General features: G+C 52.7%; 1 protein-coding gene across 1 annotated transcript in view; it reads right to left on the bottom strand.

Annotated features, from left to right (window-relative positions):
- TBX5 (T-box 5) overlaps nucleotides 1–7,753 on the bottom strand; it is a 39,960-nt gene extending 32,207 nt beyond the window's left edge. Inside the window, exons 1-4 of the mRNA XM_027661621.1 lie at nucleotides 7,720–7,753; nucleotides 5,030–5,205; nucleotides 3,336–3,430; nucleotides 596–715 (exon numbers count right to left, since the gene is read on the bottom strand). Coding sequence (XP_027517422.1) covers nucleotides 596–715; nucleotides 3,336–3,430; nucleotides 5,030–5,205; nucleotides 7,720–7,738 — 410 coding nt within the window. The 5' untranslated portion in view covers nucleotides 7,739–7,753. The remainder of the gene's footprint in view (nucleotides 1–595; nucleotides 716–3,335; nucleotides 3,431–5,029; nucleotides 5,206–7,719) is intronic.
- Between the last annotated feature and the right edge of the window lie 12,377 nt (nucleotides 7,754–20,130).

Here is a 20,130-nt window from a genome sequence, read left to right as displayed (position 1 = left end):
GCTCTCCCCATCCATCCCCTCCCGTGGGCTCCTGCTCTCCCCATCCACCCCCTCCGGTGGGATCCCTCCCTCTCAGGTGCGCGGTGCCCGGACGGTCACGCCGTGCTTGGGGAGAAAAGGCATTTCAAACAGCGCTCGGGAATTACTGAGCTCCTTGGCACCTTTCCCGTCGGAGATGGCTCTCGCTGCTTCCCCGTTTAACCCCATCCTTCCCCCTTTCCCTAATTCCCGGCACTCAAGCCAGGAGCAAAGTACCAACTCCTAAAGATTTTCCCTTCCTTAATATCACTGAACTATCGGCTCCACAATCGCCAACAATCTCATCGTCAAACAGGATTAGTTATCCTTCGCTAGTTGCGACAGACTTTTCTCCTTTCCTTCTTCTTTTTTTTTTTTTTTTTTTGATGCATTACTCTCCCAAGGACTGTGGGAACATCCCGTTACTCTCAGGTGAGGCTCCTGCAGCTCAACATCTCTCTTTTGCCCGGGGAAAAAGAAGGACGAGCCGCTGACTGAAGGATATCTCCCCACCAGGCAGCCCCGAGAGCCCGACACAGAGGTCTCCTCCCTCCCCCTTTCCCCCACGCGTGCATACCATTTATTATCTGCAAATTTGTATCTGTGGTCATCCGCTGGTACAATATCCATCAACAGGATGTACTTCGTTTTTGGATTAAGTCCAGTGACCTTCACTTTGTAACTGGGGAACATGCGCCTGTTAAAAAAAAATAAATAAAAAATAAAAACACAAGTATAAAAGCAGTGAAAAGCAAGTTTGCCAAGGTGGTTTCAGAGCGTGTTTGCGAGGAGGAGACATAGAGGAGGGGGTCATTTAACCAAAGGGCAACGCCACCCTCTCAGATGGACCTTCCCGAAAGGCTCGGGCAGCGGAGGGTGCCCCCTCCCCTCGGGGTGCAGCTCATGTTTGGGTGCCGCTGGTTCCCCCTCCAGCTCCCGACCGAGGCGAACACGGTGATTTTTCGAGGCAGAATCGTAATTTCGACTCTGGCGGATTTATTTATCCACCTACTCGTGTGCCTGTGCGTGTTTTGACTAATTATTTGTTTCGCCAAGGCTTCAACTCCCCCTTCGCTGAACAAATCTGACCGTGAGAACTTCTGGGAGCAAGTTACTTCCCTCTGTCCATAAGCCGCTGGAACAGGAGGGGAGATTTGCCAAAAAAAAAAAAAAAAAAAGTTTTCAGAAAGTTAAAATATAGATATTTCTAGAAAAAAATATATTTTTATATATATTTGTTGAAATACATGTATTTATAGAAACACATTATAATATATTATAGAGAGAGAAATATATACGTTTAAATTCGTATATATTAATCACTTCTATGCCTATCAATGGTTCTGTGGGCAGATAAGGAGGAAAAAAAGCCCTCCACGCACTCAGGTGTAAAGAGCAAACCTATGTGCAGCCGTGAGCGCCTCCCGGGACACCAGCAAACACACCTGACAAATCCTTGGAAACCCTCGGATACACACAAGACAGGGGCTTTTCGAAATATTTTCCATTACTGCAAGGCAGGGACTTAAAACACTGCTGTTATTTCAGTTTGAAGCTTTCCAAATATTTAAAAATAAAGCAGATGAAAATGTATCCCTGGACTTAAAACACGCATAAACAGAAAAAAAAAAAAAAAAAAAAAAGAAAAAGAAAAAACCCACACCTCTAAAAATACTGAGCTCGAGGCTCGGGATCTTATCGCTGCCGTGAGGCACCTGGGCCGGGCTTTAATTCGGTTGTAAAAAGGTGAGAGGGGGTGGAAAGCGACCAACGGAGAAAACGGGGGTTGAACTTTAAAGTTTTAAGGGAGGAAAAACCAAATTCCACCTGAAGATCGATCTGTGACTCCGCCGCCAACACCTGAGCAGCAGGACAGTGGATTTCGCCAACGATAAACGTGGGGAATTCTAGAAATAAGGAAACCTATCCCTTATCTCCCCTCGAGCCCCTGCACTGTAAATGTCTGCTTTATTGCTCTCCAGACGAGATTTCTGTCCCAGGCGATATTTGTTTGAAATTTCTGCGAGGTGGTTTCTGTCTCCCTTCTAGAGTTGTCTTTTTTTTCCCCTGTGAACCGGGTTTTTTTCGGGAGGTCCCGGCACCGGCCTTATCCCCCCCCTCCTCTTCTTCATACCACGTCCCCTTGGCCACAAACCCCTTCTTTAAAACCGATTTTTCCAGCAGCAGCAGCGAGATTCAAGGGGAATGCGAGACGTGAGACAGATCTATTCGCTAAAACTTCATCCAACCAGCTCCATATTTTTTTTTTTCCCTCCCTCTTCAGGCAAATTTTGGAAGACCACAACAAATACCAGATGACAGAGCAAAATAAAAGTTTGACTCTGCCTTGTTTATTCTGCCCTTACAATCTAAAACTACTACTATTGCTACGCGCGGAGGGGTGGATTTTCTCTCCCCCTTTCTCCAAGTATTCTAATTTAAAATTACAACGAAAAAGCCTCCCTCGGGCTGCCCCCAGTTTGCCGGTGGGACTGGAGAGACTCTTTCACAGGGTCTCGCTGGCCACTCTTCAATTTAACAGATTAATATTAAGGATAATGTTAAACCCCCTCCAACACACGCTCATACAAATATAAATATCTGCGGATCAGCTTTACTAAGCCGGTCATGGAATCGATTATAGCCCCAATAAAGTTGGATTTGCGAGGCTGTATATTTTTCCTACACACCCACGCGGATAAACACACATATAGAAATGTTACGTCCGCAAATAAATAGCATGTGGATCTATCTCTGCATCTAAACAGCTTTGCTATCGCTATATAAACAGTAGCTAAAGACCGCATACACTTTTAAATGGGGTGCGTGGGTGTGCTGGGAATATTCACCTCAGCGAGAGTAAAATAAATAAGAAACTCTGTCAAACAGCATAAAACATTTTTTAAAATGCAGAAGGGCCTATCTGCTAATAATAATAATAATAATAAAATTAATAATAATTAGAGCCCACCGAGCTGCTCTAAACAAGGTTTGTTTTTGGCCAAGTGGTTGCAACTCGCGTTCTCCTGGAAAGTTTCCAAAGGCCTGAAATTGGGATTAACGATCCAACTGTTCTGGTTAAGAAAGAAGCCAGAAGAAACAGTTTCTCCTGAACATATCCGGGCAGGGAGGCCTCTCCATGGCCGGGCAGGGCTCTGAGGGTGCTCTCGGTCCGAGCGGGGGGTCTCGGACACGAGAGACGTGACTGTGGCGATGTCAGGGAGGTGGACACGCATCCCCGTCCACGCGGCTGCGATTTCCCCCCCACTCCCCCCCCTCAAACACGCCGGGGAACGCGGACACCCCTCTCCTCTTACCTCCCGGCCTTCGTTATGATCATCTCCGTCCCCACTTCGTGGAACTTCAGCCACAGCTCCCGTTCGTGCAAAAACACCTTGATGCCCTCCATGCCCTGCGGAGGGGGAGGCACAGAGCGTCAGCCCCGAGCGCTGCGGGGACGGCCCCGGCGGGAAGCTCGGAGGGAAAAGGCCCCGGAGCTCGGGGCATTCCCGGGAAAATCCTGCCGCAAAGCCGGGGAGAGGGGGATTTCAGGCCGGAGCGCGGGGATGCTGCTCAGGGAGGGCCTGGAACAGGGTCCTGCGGGCCTCGGTGCTCCTGGGGCGGGGAGGCGATGGGAAGGAGCTCCCAGAGCCGGCTCCGACCGCATCCTCCCGGAGCAATCCCCCAGCGCCTCGGCCCAGCTGCTCCCAGAACCAGCCGGAGGAGATTTATACCCTCCCACGAGCGATTTACACCCGCCGGCTGCGCTCTGCAAGCCAGGGCGGCGTGGGGTGTTACTCTGCTCCCCTCGCCGCCTTATTTTCTCTCTTTCCCCCGGGCCACACCACCCAAAAACTGCGAGGCCCCCGGCTGGGGCAGATGCCACCGGGGGGACAACACATCCCTGCACCAAGCCAAGCACACGATTCCCCCCCACCACTCAAAACGGAGCCAAATCGCCCCGTCAAACGCTTCGAGGGTTGGTTTCCAAAAACAAACGGTGGGACCAGTCCCTGCGCCCACCCCGACCCAACCGAGCCTCCTGCCCGCACCCACAGCGGGCTGGGGGGTTCCACCGGGGGGTTACCTGCCAGGGGAGAAGAGGGGCTCTCCGGGAGGGCTCCACGGCCGCCGAAGGAAAGGGAATCTCGGTGGAAAAGCCCCTCTGCCCGCCTTTCTCCCTCCCCGCATTCCCAGGGCTGCCCCGAGCCGGCTGGGGCCGAGCGCCGGGGGACGGCTCCGAGCACCGGGAGCTCCCGGGGAAGGAGAAGCCGAGGGATGGGATGGCCCGCTGCACCCTCGTCCTGCCCTCCTCGGGAGTCCTCCGGGAGCTGCAGCCGGTGGGTCCCGGGTGGGATCCCACGCGTGTCCCGGCAACACGCAGCACCAGGGGGGCGAGGGCTGATGGAGGGCATGAGGGGCACCCCAAGGTGTGTCGGGCACCCCAAGGTGTGCTGGCCCCCGGGTGGTTACGGGGGTGCCCACGCGTGACAGCAGCTGCCTGCCCTCAGTGCCCGTTGCGTGGGTATGGGCTGTATCTGTGTCTGCCTGCCTGGCTGGACAAGGGGTGCATATATACACAAATAAATACATATAAATTTATATCTCACACTATACATTTACATCTTACACAAATACGCACAGGCACAGCAAGGACACACTCTGTGTCTGTTCACACGTGCATTTGGACACCCACGCGTGGGCGCTTGTGGGGGTGTGTCTGCTGCTGCCTCAGCGGGTTCCCCTCTCTGTTATTTTGGGTGCTTTTCCCTGCGTGCCCCTCCACGCACCCCAACATTCACACCCGCAGGTTTAGCGCTTGAGCACGACCTTAAATAACACTCAGGCAGGACGAGGCCCGCGAGCAGGTGAAGCTTTTCGCCCCCGTGGGGCCCAAAATGGCTCAACCACCCGGTTGGGGGGGAAAAAAAAAAACCGCGGAGAAAAGGGAAAAATAACACCAAAAAATGAAATAACGAGGGGGTTGAGGGAGAGGAGCGCCAGTCCTTACCTGCTGGGTGAAGGCTGCCTGGGGGGAGGTGGGGGACTTGCTGGTGGCCCCCAGCTGAGTGTCCTGCTTGGCTTCAGCCTGGAGCTCCTTGGCCTCCGAGTCTGCCGGCGTGGTGGGGAGCCCGAAGCCTTCCTCGCTATCCGCCATGTTACGAGCTTCCTTCGCCGAATCCCCCACTGCAGGCACACATCGGGGAGAGAGCAGAGATAAGAGACGCATAAGTCAACGCTGACGTTTAATAAAATATATATATATATATATTTCTATAGCTCCGCGCCGGGCTGCCCGGCAATCCCGCGACTCACTTCCAGCTGCCCGGGGAGGGAACGAGGCCCTTTAACTTTGGGAGAGGGAGAAATAAAGACTTTTATTTATTATCGCAGCCCGCAAGGGATGATAGGATTTGGGGGGGTGTTGGGAGGGGGGGTGGAGGGGGGGGTGGAGAGGGAGGGGAAGGGGGAGGCGGTATTATTGAATGCATCTTTTGGAAAAGGTAAACAGCGTATTTTAGGGCCGGCTGGCAGGACGCGGGGAACGAGGCACCCGAGGGGCTGGGGACCGGCCAGCTCATCGCACAAATGACTCGGGAGGTCGAGGGGTCCGAGGTGGGGGCGACAGAGCCTCCCCCGTGTCTTCACCACCTCCAATCCCCCCGGGCTCTCCGCGGCCCAGGGGGTTTAAAGTCCCCACTTTCCTCCCAGGGAAGTAGGAGCTTCCATCCCGCTCCAGTTTCGACCGGGAAAACACCACCGCACGCGAGGCCGCTTCTATCACCCCGTTTTCAAAGAAAATACAACTTCTTTCCTCTCTTATAAACAAGGAAATAAATAAATAAATAAAATAAAAAGACTTTTCTCCCTTTACCCCGGGCAGTTGCAAGAAAAGCAAAGGATGGACGAGATAATTAAAATATATAAAAAAATATAAATCAATCGGACGAGACACTGTGCAAGGTAATAATGTGCACTCGGCTGGTGAATGGGGGGGGGGGTGAAATTGGGGCTGCAGTGAACTAAACCATGACATTTAGGGTAAAACTACACCAGCGGAGTAAAAGAGCTCTAAAAATACACGGTTCCTATCTAATGCGAGTAACCACAGCGAATTTTAAAAGCAGTATTTTGCCTTAGCTTTAAAGGCTCTATCAGGAATGGTAAAAGTTTCACAGCAGCGCCAGGAAAGAAAATAAATAAATAAAAGCAAATGAATTATCTGTTAGCTCGGGTTTTTTTTTTTTTTTTTGTTCTTAAGAAGTACAGAGTTTTAGTAGCTTTAAAAAAAATCTTTCTTGCATGTTTCGAAGAAGGGGATTCACTTTTGAAAGGCCAAGCATATGGAGGCAATATTGGGTTTAAATACACGAGGATGTTTTTAAAGGAGTTCTTTGCCCTGCAACAATATTTGGAAGCTGTTAAAAATAAGAGAGAGCGAGGGGGGGAGGAACAAAAACGCAGTTCTCCTTTAAATGCAAAAGAAAATTGGGAGTGGAAAGGGGGGGGGGGGGGGGGGGGGGGGAGGGAGAAATGATCTTCCCTGCTAGTGGTAGGTAATATATACATGCACGTATATATAATTTAAAAGGACAAAAAGCGAAGGGACCGCAGGTCCGCACCTCTGGAGCTACAGATCATACCCAGACGCGGCCCGTGCTCCCTCCCTCCCTTCCCAAAGGCTCTTTTCCCACCGCACACCCGCCAGCGACCGACCGAGGGGCGAAGGGAAACCGCTGCGAGAGCGCGGAAAGTGCGCGGGGCGCTGCGGGAGCCGCTGCCCCGGGCCCGGGCCCAGCCCGCGGCAGCAGAGCCGCAGCTCTAGGGACCATTTAAGGCTTTTCTCTTCCCCTCCTCCTCTTTTTTTTTTTTTTTTTCTTTCTCCTTCCCTGGACTGTTGTGGTGTGTTGTTTGTTTTTGGTTTGGTTTGTTGTTTTGTTTTTTTTTTTTTTTTCTTCCTTGGGAAGTGCCGGTTATCCATTTTTCAATCGATTTCCCTCCAGCTTGGAGCTATTATTCCCCCCGAGCTGGCGAAGTTAGCGGGGAGGGCGAGGGAAAATAATACAACTAAAAAAAATAAAAAAATAAAGCATGTTTATTAAAACAAAGAGGGACCCTGCCATGGCAGCGCAGCCCTCCCCGGTGCTCTCCGCGCCCAGACATAATTAAGCAGATATGAAGATAATAATAATTTTAAATACGCGAGCGTGACGACAAAAAATAACCCGACAACTACGAGCAATTGGCGATCCGTGGCTTCTAATTTTTTTTCCCCTTAAAAGAGCTCGTGAGAAGAAATGGAGCTTGACAGAACCAGGCCGCGGTGGCTGGCTGAAAAATGCATCTTGCTTTGCTAAAGTAACGCCAAGTGGGTTCGCGGGAGGAAAAAAAAAAATAAAAGGGGGCGAATAAAAAAATAAAATAAAATAACCACCCGCTCTGCTTTTGTTCCAGCTTTGCCCCGTCTCACACCCCCCCTCCCCAAGCCCCACACACCGCGGCGGGAGCTCTGGGGAGAGCGGCTCCCCCTCCTTCCCCTGCACACCCCCCTCGTCTCCCGAGGCCTCGCAGCTCCTCAGCGAAGCCGATTTGTGGCCAACAATGCCCCCAACGAGCCACTTTCGCTCTGCCTCGGTCACGCACCCGCACACACAGATTACAGACCCCGACGGACATACATGGCAATGGAAGAGCTGTTACCTTGCTTGTTGAATTCCATGCAATCAATGCATCTCCATATAAATAATGTGTGTGTCTATTTTCCCCGTTTGCAATGGAAATTACAATGGGATCAGGCTTCTCGTGTGCATATTTCCTTTTATTTATTTATTTGCGGATCAGCATGTGAAAACCCAGCCTGGAAGAAAAAAATCTATCCAATGCAAGCCTGCTTCTCTCTCTCTCTCCTCTCTCTCTCCTGCTCTTTCCAAACACTTCCAGGTTGTCAGACGCACTAGAAAGGATCCTGAGACCAAGATAAAACCCCCACCCCCACCCCTTTCTCAGCCTGATCTGGAAGACACGGTTCTCCCCAGCCCTACTCTTTCTACTCCCCACCTAAAAATAATTAAAAAATTAAAAATGGCAATTAAAAAAAAAAAGAAAAAAAAAAAAGAAAAAAATTAGGGAGAGGGCAAAAGAGCGGGGGAAAAAAAGAAAACAGCACCCTCTCGGGAAAAGAAAAAAGAAGAGACAAGAAAAAAAAAAGTTTCGGGTGGCTCCTCCGGGCAGGTTCGCGGCGCTGCCGCGGTGGCTGCGCGGAGCCGGGCGCGGAGGAGAGGAGAGGAGCGCGGAGGTGACGTGGGCTCGTCCAGCTCCGTTCGCCAAGTGCCGGGACCCACTGCCCAACCAGCTGGGATCCTGCTCCGGAGAGACTCCCTCTCACACAGCCCTCCCTCCCGCCCCCTCCCCACCCCCCCAACCCTCCTTTTCCAGCCTATTTTTCTGGCCGGCAAACAAGAACGAGGCACAAAGACAATCATCAAACTCCCCAGCAACCCTCCCCCTCTCCTTTACCTCCTTCTCCTCTCCCTCCCTCCCTCCCTCCTCCATCCATCTCTCCCAACCAAAGAGAAAATTCAGCGCCTGGGAATATCCTGCTCCCCCCCCCCCCCTTAAAATAAATCCCTGGCTCCGCTAACCTCGCACCACCCCCAGTTCCCCCCTCCCGCCCTCAAAGGCAGCCCAGAGGTGGGGATTTAAGCCCAGCTCTATGTTCGCTAGTGCTCACAGAGGCCTTTTATCGGGGGGCTGGTGGGGGGGACCCCCCCTAAATATATTCTCCTAAGGGGTATAACCCCCCCAAAAAAAAGGGATGAAACGCGGGCGAGCGGGACCGAAAGCCAGCGAAGGCGGCCCCTGGGGGTGTGCGTGGGGCTGTGGCCCTTGTCCCCGCTTCTGGTCGCATCCAGGCTCCTTCCCCTGCCCTTTCCCATCCTCTTCCTCACCCCTCACCGCTCTGCCACGGCCGAGGGCCGCAGCCCCCCGGAGCTCAAATAATCAACCCGTCAGCGAGGAGCGGGGATGTGGGTTTATCTGCATCTTCCTTCGCTCCCTTTTTTTTTTTTTTTTTTTTTAATGTATTATTGGGAGGGTAAAGTTGAATAGGTCAGCGCAGGGTAAACAGCCTCCCTGTCGCATTCTGCAGGCTGAAGAGAACCAGATTGGTGAGGCGGATTTTTGATAAGACTCGGAATAAATGGCATGGTTTAGATCTGCTCTGCCCACCCTCCTCCTCCTCCTCCTGCCCCCCCCCTCTTCCCGCCGCTCTGTCCCGTGTGCCCCCCCCCCCCCAACCGGGAATAAAAAAAAAAAATCCTTCACTCTTTTCTGCCTCTCGGTAATTTTTTTTTTCCTTTTTTTGGGCATTTCGAGGAAGTTTTCAGAAAATCCACCCTCGCTCCCAGCGCTCGCGGGGCGCGATAACACCGGAGCCCTCTGAAAGTTGGAGGTGAGGAAGGGAAAAGTCCGGGGGCGAGCGGCTACTGGGGAGGGGGGCGCGTTTGTGGGTGTAGTTTGGCATCTCCCAAACCCTTTCCATGTGCACGCCAGTTCCAACAGCTACTTGAGAAGAAACAGCCAACAGTAAACGGTTGCAAATAAGAATAATAAAATAACTGCACTTGTAGCCGCAGAGAATGAGCCAGAGAATGCTACTTAAACAAACAGAGCAAAGCTTGTCCCATATTTCATTATTTTTAGAGGGGAAAGGAGCCGTGGAGCCCTTCCAAACACAAATAAACCAGGGAGAGAACCGGGCGGTTGTTCCCCCGCGGGGAAGGCGGCGGGAGCGGCCCCGGCCCCGGCCTGGGGAAAGCGGGGAAAGGCCCCTTTCCCTCGCCTGGGCTCTGCTCCGAAAGGTGCAAATCAAGGCGGAAAAGGTGGGGGGGAAAAAAAGGATGTAAAGCAGGGAATATAAAGCGGGAATGCCGGGGAAGCACGCGGTGGGTGCAGCCGGCCCTGCGCCGCACGTGTGCTGGGAGCATCCCCCCAAAGGGTCCAGCTCGCCCCAAAAGAAGAGGCTTTTCTCTTTAGGAAAGAAAACGAAGCAACGAGGAAGAAAGGTTTCTCGCAGCTGCTGGCGAGAGAGAACACGAGCTTCCCTCCCCTCGCCGGAAAGAAAGGGAAAAGTGAAAATCCCTGAAGTTTGGAAGAGCGAACCCGAGCACGGCCGCTGCCTGGGAAAGCACTCACCTCTCCAGTGCCAAACTAGCTCTCAAACACCTTGAAGACAAGTTGAAAACGATGCAAATAAATCGAATTTATTTCCGTCTGCAGGTTGGAGGGGGGGGGGGGGTGGAGAAGGGGGGAAAAGAAAAAAAAAAAATAAAGCAGCCGAAATAAAAGACGGCAAATCCCGGCTCCCCAGGGCTGGAATGTCAAGGCAAGGAGCCTTCCAGCTAGAAGCCGATTTGTGGTCTCAGACAAATTAAATATTACTGTTTATTACCAGCCATACTCCGATAAAATAAAGAGAGTTCAAGGCGATAGCTGCTATCTCACGAGCTTTGCTCCTATAGGACACGGAGACGTCACCAACCACGCAACTGGCCTATTCTGTCATGGTTGACTGCAGCAGTAATGGAAGGTTAATTTGTATTATTCTCCTCTTTTTAAAGCTCTATCAGTGAGATTCCTGGCGCTTTCCCTCCCCTACCCCCCACCCCCAAAGAAATCCATCCAGTGCAACGCAAAATACAGCGAGGCTGTGCGTGTGCAATCTCTGTGTGATGCCTCTGTGTACATATACACATAAATATATATATTCACACGCCGAGAAATACAACGCAGACGTATATAGGCGGGTGGGAGGGGGTATATATCATATATGAGTGTGTACCACCGAAGGAGGCTGGAAACTTCGGGAAAATCCACTCAGACCCGGAACGGAAAATGGGGAAACCAGTAACAAAGCTCCCGCTGCACCAGCAGAAGCCAAATTAATCCAACGGCATTGGCATTATTCAGCTTAATTTATTTTTCTAAACAAATCATCTTATTAGGGCGAGCAGGAAACTTGCCCACTGAATTCTTAAGCGCCTCTGGAAGCGAGCACGCTGGGCTATATATAGTAAATGATAACCTGGTTATTTGTACGGATTCAAGGGTGCTTCGAGAACCGATTATTTGCTCTGATTTAAAAAAAAAAAAAAAAAAAAGACCTGGAGAAAAAAAAAGAAAAGGAAAAAAAAATAGCAAAGCGAGGCGATTATTTGCCAAATGAGATTGACAGGGGGGGGGGGAAATCAAAACTCTTCAGATCTCTCCAAGTGCAGCCAGTGGCGGCAGAGGCGCCGCGGGCTCTGCCCCGTGTCCCAGTTCTCCCTCCACCTGAAGGAATTTTGGGATGCACTCGCGGCCGCTGCAGGGAGATTTCACCAAAAAATAAAAAAATAATAATTAAAAATTAAAAAAAAAAAAAGAGAGAGAAGAAAAAAAATACACCCTCCAAAAATTTAATATGTTAAAACGTTGCTTCCTCCAACAGAAAAAGAGAGGAGCAGAAATAGGGCGAAAGAAAATAAAGAGGAACACCTAAGGGAGAGTGAGAGGAGCTGGAGGCTGCAAAGGTGAGTGTTGCCAGCAGGGACCCCGGCCCTGCTCCAGCCGAGGGTCTGCAGGCAGCCATCCCCCCACACCCCGGGAAAACCCTGCCTGCACTTCCCGGCTTGCCCAGGCTGAGCTCTGCCGGCGCCCGGGGAAGCCAGGCCTAAAGGAAAAGAACCAGCGTGGATGGCGGAGAAAAAAAGGAGGAGGGTCGGAGGTGGAAAAGCCCCCCTTGCCCTGATGCGCCCCATTTGCTGGATCTGGCCGCGCTCCTGAGCTCGGAGTCCTCCCAAATAACCGGGATGGGAGAAAAAAACCCCGCTGAGTGGGATTCTCCAGCTGGCACCGACTGCCCAAAGGTGCTGGAGCTGCCAGAGCAGGATAAGACCTCACCCAAAAGCAGAAATAAAATTCTCTTCCTCGCAACCGACAGCCCGACCCCACCTCCTGCTGTCCCCTGAGGTCCCCCCGGAGCCCCCGAGGCGGCTCCAGCCGGAGGATTGGGATCGTTCTCCCCTGCCCGCCCGGGCACCGCTCGCTCTCGGCCTCCGAGCCCTGAATGGGGGGGATCCCTTTGCTGGGAACCCACCCGGGTTATTTTCACCCGGCCCCGCTGAAAGACGAGGGGTAAAAAAGCCGGCCCGCTTAGGAACGCAGATAAATATATACATATCTACACGTATTTAAGTATAGGTGTGCCTACGGGAGTCTGGACACACCGTTTGCAAACACGCCCCCGCACACGATGCCTCTTTGCTCCAGTCCTTCAGCAAATTTTATATCTCATGTATCTTATGTATTATTTCGTTTATATATTTGGGCCACCCAAATCTTCGTTGGCGAAGCCCAGCCATGATGCCATGACATTTGGGCCAAACGCGCGATATGACGGCGTGAGTGCGGATACCGAGAGACGCACGTGAATATACGCGTCTGTTTGTGCACTAAATATCCCCAGGAGCACAAGCCCACCCCAAAATCGCCTGGACGTGGACGTGCAGGTGATGAGACCTTCGGGCACAGCAGCATTTCTGCCAGCTCAAGCCACCCCTGCCCCCTCCTCTATAGGTTTTATGCGGATATTTACGTTTTACCCGCGGTTTAAACAGGGAGGGGGTTTTTTTTGGGGTGCGCACAAGCCCCGATCTGCCCCATCCTCCGCACAGCTCAGTGGGAGTGTGAGCAAATCCGCGCACCCGCAGAACGCGGCCGAGGGGACAGATGTGCACGCACCGCCTGCACTCCACACTGCCGTTATATACATATTTATACGTTCTAGATATAAATATCAATCCTCCCAGATGCAGCCACGGCCCCAGACACCGTGGGCACTTACCTACGTGCTTGTGGGGTGCTCGGCTGGGCCCCCCCCGAGCCCTGTGCGGCCCCCCCAGGCTGGATGCCGGTGGTTCAGCTCCTCAGCGCAGGATCCGGGAGCGCAGGATCCGGCCCCGCCGCCCGGCCCCGGGGAGCCCCCGCTTTAGGGGCCCGCATGGCCGGAGCCCTGCACAGCCCCTCTGCCCTCTCGCTCCCTTCGGAGGGTGTCCCTCGCCCCGGAGGTTTCTCCTTTCGGGTTTTCCCCGGGAGGGGTGGAGGGAGGGGGGATGGCCGGGGTGCTGGCTCGCAGTGGGGTCGAGGTGTCAGCAGTAAGAAATAGTGCCGAGCGTGAACTCGCTCGCTCACTCCCCCCACACGCACACCCCTTTAAAATCACTTTTTGGGTCGGCTTAACCAAATCGAAGAGGCTTTTGCCTTCCTCCCGCGGCTCCTCGGCAGCCACCCTGCCCAGGGACGGGGCAGCGCGGCCGCCCGGCTCGTGAAATACGGAGACATCAGCAGTTTTGGCTTTCCAACTCTCTCTTTTTTTTTTTTTCTTTTTTCCTCCCACATTTTCACAGAGACTGAACTCCCTCATAGCAGGGATTATTTTTTTCCTTTCCATTTTTAGATAATTTACTTCCCCTCTCCGACCAGTTCTCTCTTCTTTTATTTCTTACTCCCCTTTGTTGGCCGCGTTTCGCTTTGGCGAAATGCTCACCTGGGAGAAAACAAGTATTTAAAATAATCATCCTCTCTGGAAGTATTTTGGTCCATTCACTTGTTGGGGGTGGTTTTTGTGTGTTTGGGGGGGGGGGGGGGGGGTTTTCTTATTATTTTTCTTTTTTTTTTTTTTTTCTAAATTACGGGGGCAAGGGCTGACTGCCTTGATCTGAGATTTTATCAACAAAATATTTGTTTCAAAGTACCGCCAATAGAGTTCTCTCGTGTCATTATTTCCATTACAAAATCCTGCATTTAGTGCTCTAGAATTTCCTACTTAGACGAGTCTTCGGGGTTAGATACCTGGGTCGAGCTTTTTTATGATTTTTTTTTTTTTTTAATTACAGGTGAATAACGTTTTTCTTTTAAAGTTTGTGGTTTCGGCTCCTTTTTTTTCCCCCGCCCTTCTGGCTACTTTAAGAAAAAAAAAAAAAAAGGTTTTCAATTAAAACCCGTTCCCCCCTCCCTGCAGCCCATTAATTTCCCAGGCCAACTCCGGGCTTTAAAATGGTGACGAAAATGAAAAATAAGGAGCTGGGCAGAGGCAGAGTTTGGCGTGGCGCGGGCACTGCGCTGGCCTTCCGCGCCTCCCACGCGTGGGAAGGAGGTCCCTTTTTCTCCTAGACGGCGGGCAGGACGAGAGAGTCCCAAAATTAAGCTTGGAGCATCCCTGGAGCTAAAGGGATCTGTTCTCTTTTCCCTCTCTCCCTCCATAAAGGCGCCTCTCCTGGAATTAACTGCAACCTGGGGAGACAGGGCTCGACCCCCTCCCCAAATTTTCCTGTGCTGTTCACAAGAGGGATTAGGTTGCATTTCTCTTTCCCCCCCGCTGCCACCGGGGGATTTTTTGGCACAGGGTGCCCAAGGGATCCCCCTCCCCGATCGACGCCCGATGCTCCCGATGGAGAGGGGCGCGTTATCCCCACCGGGATGGACAGGCTAATCTGCTCTTCCCAAACAGGGTGCCAATCAGGGCGTTATCGCAGCCCGGAGGAGAAAATAAAGGCAGATAAGGCCTTCCCTCTCGCCCTGGGAAGAAACTAATGGGGGCAAGAAGGGGGAAAGTCCTCAGAGCCCCCCGTGCCTTTCTCCCTGAGAGTGATCTTGCCGTGACCTTGAAGGGGGGGGGCGGAGGCGGGAGGTGGGGAGGGGAGCCCGAACCCGAAGGTTTCGAATCACGCGCTGATAAAAGGCCGCACGAGCAACACCTGTAAATGTTCTTTCCTTCCCCTACACCCCGACTCGTGCCCCGGCTCTCCGGGGGACAGGAGCCCTGGGCGGGGGGACTTCCACGCGGATCCCTCATCCCGGCAAACTTTCTTCCTCCTTTTCTTTCCTACTCGTTTTTCTTTCCCTCTTTCCTCCTTCCCAGTCCACCTCGCCTTCTTTCGTGCCCTTTTCCCGTTTCTCTCCCCTTCTCTCGCCCCCCGTTCGCTTTCCTTCCCCTGCCCCAAATAACGCAGAGCGACAGCGCAGCCCGGCCGACCTGTTGTGCCAATATTATCCTCGGAATTAACAAATACCCACAAGTTTTGGGAGCCGGAGACACTCCCAGAGAGGCAGAGGGATGACTGAGGACCCCCAGCATGAGAACCCCGTTAACCTGGGCTCGAACGGGTGCCACGGGCATCCTAAAAACCATCTTTTATCCACTTCGGGTAAAACACAGATGACGTGAAAAACTCGAGCAGCTCCTCAGACATTTTTTCCGCGTCTTCAGAAAACGCAAAGTGCCAAAAGATGTTCACGGGAGGAAGAGAAAAGAAAAAAAAAAGAGCATTTCCCCTATGTAGGGATCTGCCCTTTGGGCCAGGGCTGGATGAGGCCCCAAAATATAACTCGAGGGCCCTGAGCTACCCGGGTACAGAGGATAAATCGGATTTTGAGGGTCAGAGCCCCACGGGTGTGCGGGGAAACACCAGCGATGTGGGCATCACCCTATCCTGCTTTCCAAATTCCATTTCTGAGGGTAGCAAGTAGCTTCCCTGGAATGTTTTTCCACGCGAACAGAGGTGGGGAAGGGGGCTGAATATCTGGGTGCGATGGGTGCTGCGCTGGTGCTGGCACTTGGTATGGTGAACCTGATTTTTTTTTATGAGCCCACGTGCGCCTCCATCTCCACATCGCTGTAGATTTGTACCTGTTCCTCGGATATTAAGTGTTCGTGCCGGATACGCGTTTATCTGTTTTGGTCTAGGTGTGGAAGTGGTTGTGGGCACCAAAAAAAAAATCCTGCTTTCACCCGTTTTAGAAAATTAGAAGCTCATTTCGTGCCTGACTGGGTTTTGGGGGGGCAGACAGGCGTGTTTACCTGCTCCTGTGCGTGTCTGCCAGCGCATTTTTAGGTGCTGTAAGCTCGAAAATCGTTCTTTTCCAACGAATAATTCATTTTAGGGGGATGGAGCTCTCGAATTCCTGCTAAAAACCCTCCCTCGGCGGAGCGCGGAGCCCCGGGCGGGACCTGCGGAGCCGAGCCCGGTTTCCCACCCCGAGGCTGCGGGCACAGGAGCCGCCAACCTCCCCGCTCCGGGGGCCGGAGCAGCCGCCGTTCAAGACAATGTCTATTTTCTGTCATTAATAACTCGTTTCTTCCCTTAAAAAAAAAAAAATAAAAAAAAATCTCGTTTGGATCCAAGATTGTTTTTATGATTCAGTCGGACAAGACGGAACACATGTTAGTTTAAGCAGGTTCATGAAATAGCTGTAAATCAAATAAAGTTTACGAGTTTAGCAGGAAATACTGAAAAGATGAAGAAAAAAAAAAAATCCGCCGAGGCAGAGACCAGCAGGCTGAAATAGTCGGTGGAGTTTTGTCCTGCTCTGTGTTTCTCTCTGTTCTCTTGTGCATCTTGCCGATTAAAGGCCTCGAGACCCCGTGTTGGCGCCAAGTGGCATGTTATTAATCAGTTATCCCGAGGTTCAGTCCACATAAGAGAGAAATTTAATCACCAGAAACCAGACCCGACATAAAAGAGAAATCTAAAATCAATTCCCGCCCGTCGTCCCGTCTCCCCCTCCCCTTCCCCACCTCCGAAGCGATCAGAACGAGCAGAAGCAATCAAGATCTCGCTCCCTCTCCCTCTTAATTGCAGAGGGAGAACTGCAAACTTCCCCGAGCTTTGCCCTGAAGAGCATTTTGAAAGAAAAAAAAAAACCTCCAAATACTTTTTTTTTAAATATAGAAAAACATCAGAAAAAAATAACCGCAAGGACCCGCAACAAGTTTGTCCTTGATCTCGCTATAAAAACGTGATGGGGGAGAAATATCCCAAGCGGAGCCTTTTATAATGGAAACGGGGGATGGAAATCACGTTTATCGCTGTTCAAATAATCTTTGAAGACTCGCAGGCCTGTTGGGGAGGGGTCCCCTCACCCCAGATGCCCCCCAGCCTCTGTCTCCTTCTCCCAGCCCGGGTTTCACTCCAGGATGGGAATGCTGGGGAGAAAGGGGGATATCTCTCCCGAAAGCTGCGTGTCCCCCCCACGGGAGCAGAGCGCTTCCTTCGGGCACTTCTGGACACACCAATACTCTCCACGCACACACACCTTTCTGCCTTTTTGGGTGGGAATTCCCAGGTTTGGGAGAAATCCTCGGCCCTTATCGCTGCCCCGGGACAGGGCAGTTGGGGAAGGTCCCATCCTCGGGGAAGGCACCGGAGGTGACAGCAGGGTAGAAGGGACCAAAAGACCCATTTCGTCCCTAAAAAATAAGCCCGCTTGAAGCCCAGGGAAAGCGGAGGGCGATGCGGCCCCGCATCTTCCACTCGTGTTTCCCGGGAGTCCCTCGCTCCCGGTTTTCCTCCCGGCTCCCGCTGTCGCGCCTGTCCCCGGGCTGCGTGAAGGGCACACGGGGGAGGTGGGAGGCGGGCGGCCTCCCCGGGGCTATATTTGGAAAAGAATTTGGAAGCCCTTCCAGCAAAACTGTGCGAAAGGTACCGGTCCTCAGGGAGAGGCTGCCCCGGGGGCTGCCCCTTCTGCCCACGCCCCGGGGCACCGCCGGTGGCAGCGTCCTGTTCCTCTCCACCCGCGTGTTTATTCCTCGAAAGTAGAAACGACTGGAGGAAAAACTCCAGCCCGAAGTTTTGCCTGCCTAAAATCCCAAGAGAGGCAACTTCAACCCTGGTACTACCCACGGCGGCCAAGGCTCTAATTTTGTCTCTGCCAGACAGATTTGTTTGTTCTGACTTAAAAAAAATAATAGCGGGAGGGTGTCCTGTGGGCCTGGACCTGGGGGCAACGAGGGCCGAGGGGGGTTTCCTCCCACCCTAGCAAACTTGCTTGGGGTATATTTTAACGAAAACCGTATTTCCCCCCGCATTTTTCTCTCCCCCAGCAACCTCTCGAAAACCTAGAAAGCAGTGCTGTGAGCTGGGCTGCCTGATGGGTTTCTTTTCCCCCTCCACGCTCTATCTGATCGTTTTCCTACAACCCAAACAGCCTGGAAACCACAGAGAAAATAATCAAAGTGCAGCATGTTTTCCCACAGTAGGAATTCATGTTAGCACTCTCTCCACGTCTTGATCCTCTGTTTGCGTGCGGCTATTCAGGCAGAGATGCCTTCGGATGCAGATGCACAGACGCGGAATGCGAGTTTGGGTGTCCAGGAAACAGCCAGACCCACGGACGGGTCAGCCCGTGGCCTCGGGGTGAGGGTGGCTGCGTGGACCTGAATATTTCCATAAAAACACGGGAAGATCCCTGAACAAGCGGGCACAGAGCCAACTTCTACCCACTCGCATTCGTCTGCAGCTTCATGCTGGCACATCCGTGGGTACAGAAACCACCCCTGTCCGTGGGTGCCCCTTCCCCACTCAGCATCGCCCTAATAACTCTTCAGCTTCTCTGCTGCCCGACCGAGCCCCCCCCCCCCCCCCCCCCCCCCCCCCCCCCGGAAAAAGGGGGGGGAAAAAAGAGGAAAAGGGAAGATTTGGGGAAGGAGGGGGTGGAAGGTTTCCCCACCCTGCGGCCGGGAGAGTTGGTGGGCTCTGGGGGGAAGAGAGGAGAGGGGAGAGGCAGAAAATGGTTCTCCAAATTCCCCCCCGCCCCTGCTGTCAAGCCCATCGGAGACTCCTCCTCTGTCTGCGGAGCGGCTCCGCTCCCCCCTCCCGGCTCCCGCAGCTGGGCGGCGTAGGTAGCTCCAGATAAGTGAAAGTGGTATTTTTATAGGCTGATAAAAGAGACTTATCTCGGCTTTCCCGAATCTGACAAAGATTCCCTAATTGGTCATTTGCCCACAGCAGCCTCCCCAGCTCAGGGCCCGGCAGACTCTATTTTCAGCCTCCAAAGGGGGTGTCGCGCCTCCGGGACCCCCTCGGCTGCTGCTTCCCGGCCTTTTCTCTTCCCAAATCCGCGGCTATGGCTTTTTCTCACTCCCACTCACCCGCGCACGCTGAGGAAGCCAGGGAAGCCCCGCATCCCAAACAAGAGCAGAGCCCCATCTCCCACGCAGGGATCATTCCCTAGGGATTGCCCGCCGAGGGTGGCTCGTCCCCGCAGCTCAGTCCCGCTGACCACCCTCCGTGTGCTGGCTGAGCACACCCATAATGTGTTTATTGAGTCTTTTATCGACGCCAAACACGTTTTATCAGCTGGCAAAAAACTCTCCATCACATACAAACGGACATTCAACCAGACAAAAGCTCTGGACAGACAACGGGTGGACATCCCACTTCTGCACCAACCCTGCCTCCTCCAACCTTCCAGCTGCTGAGATTAGATGGAAATTTAATCCCTGGGATTAAATACAAACAGCAAAGCAGGGTGACCCCCTTTCTCCCACAGTTTCCCAGGCAGCCCAGGTCTCCTTGGAACACACTGTGCCCACCTCACCACCAACCCTGGCTCTGCTCCACACATCAGGTCAAAGGTTTTTTCCACCCAATGCAACAGTCTACCCCCCAAAAAAAAACAAAATGAGGAGGAAATGCATTTGTGAACATCCAGACCTTGCAGCCAGCTGGCATCACAAGCCTTGAGGGAGCTGGGAAGTCACCCACTAAACTTATTGCTCATTTTCCTCCTTTTTTTAACCCGTGGAAGGGGGAAGGGACTCTGGGATTAACGGCCCATCTGACCTACCAGTGGTGTAGGCACATGAATCAAACACAATCAAAGGCCCCAGTGTCAGCATTAGCTTGACCCCTACCACTGGCTCAGGCTCGGTGAGCAGCGAGGCCTGTTCTGGCCAGAGCAGCTTGAACCTTCCCCTGGGTTATTAATGCCTGTGAGGGCTCTGCCCAGCTCAGCCCAGCCCTCTGGGTTGGGGTTACAGCCACCTCACCCCCCTGGGATGGACGAGGCTCTGCCCCACTACGGCAACACCGTCAGGATGGCCCCACTCCCTTGAGTGAAAACAGATCTCACCCCTTTAAACCATCCACTCAAAACCACGGAGAGAAGGGTGGGAGGTGGGGTTTTGGAGGTCTTTTGGGAGGATTAGTGATTTTTCTATGGTTGATTTGGGTTTTTCTCTCCCTTGTGCTCATGCCTTTTGCCTTTCCATGACTTTTTTTTGGCATGATTTCC

The sequence above is a fragment of the Corapipo altera genome, unplaced genomic scaffold, assembly GCF_003945725.1.
Source record: "Corapipo altera isolate COAL_440 unplaced genomic scaffold, ASM394572v1 150, whole genome shotgun sequence".
In the NCBI taxonomy this organism is placed as follows: domain Eukaryota; kingdom Metazoa; phylum Chordata; class Aves; order Passeriformes; family Pipridae; genus Corapipo; species Corapipo altera.
The sequence above is the reverse complement of the archived record's forward strand: the minus strand, read 5'-3'. Positions and strand labels throughout refer to the sequence as shown.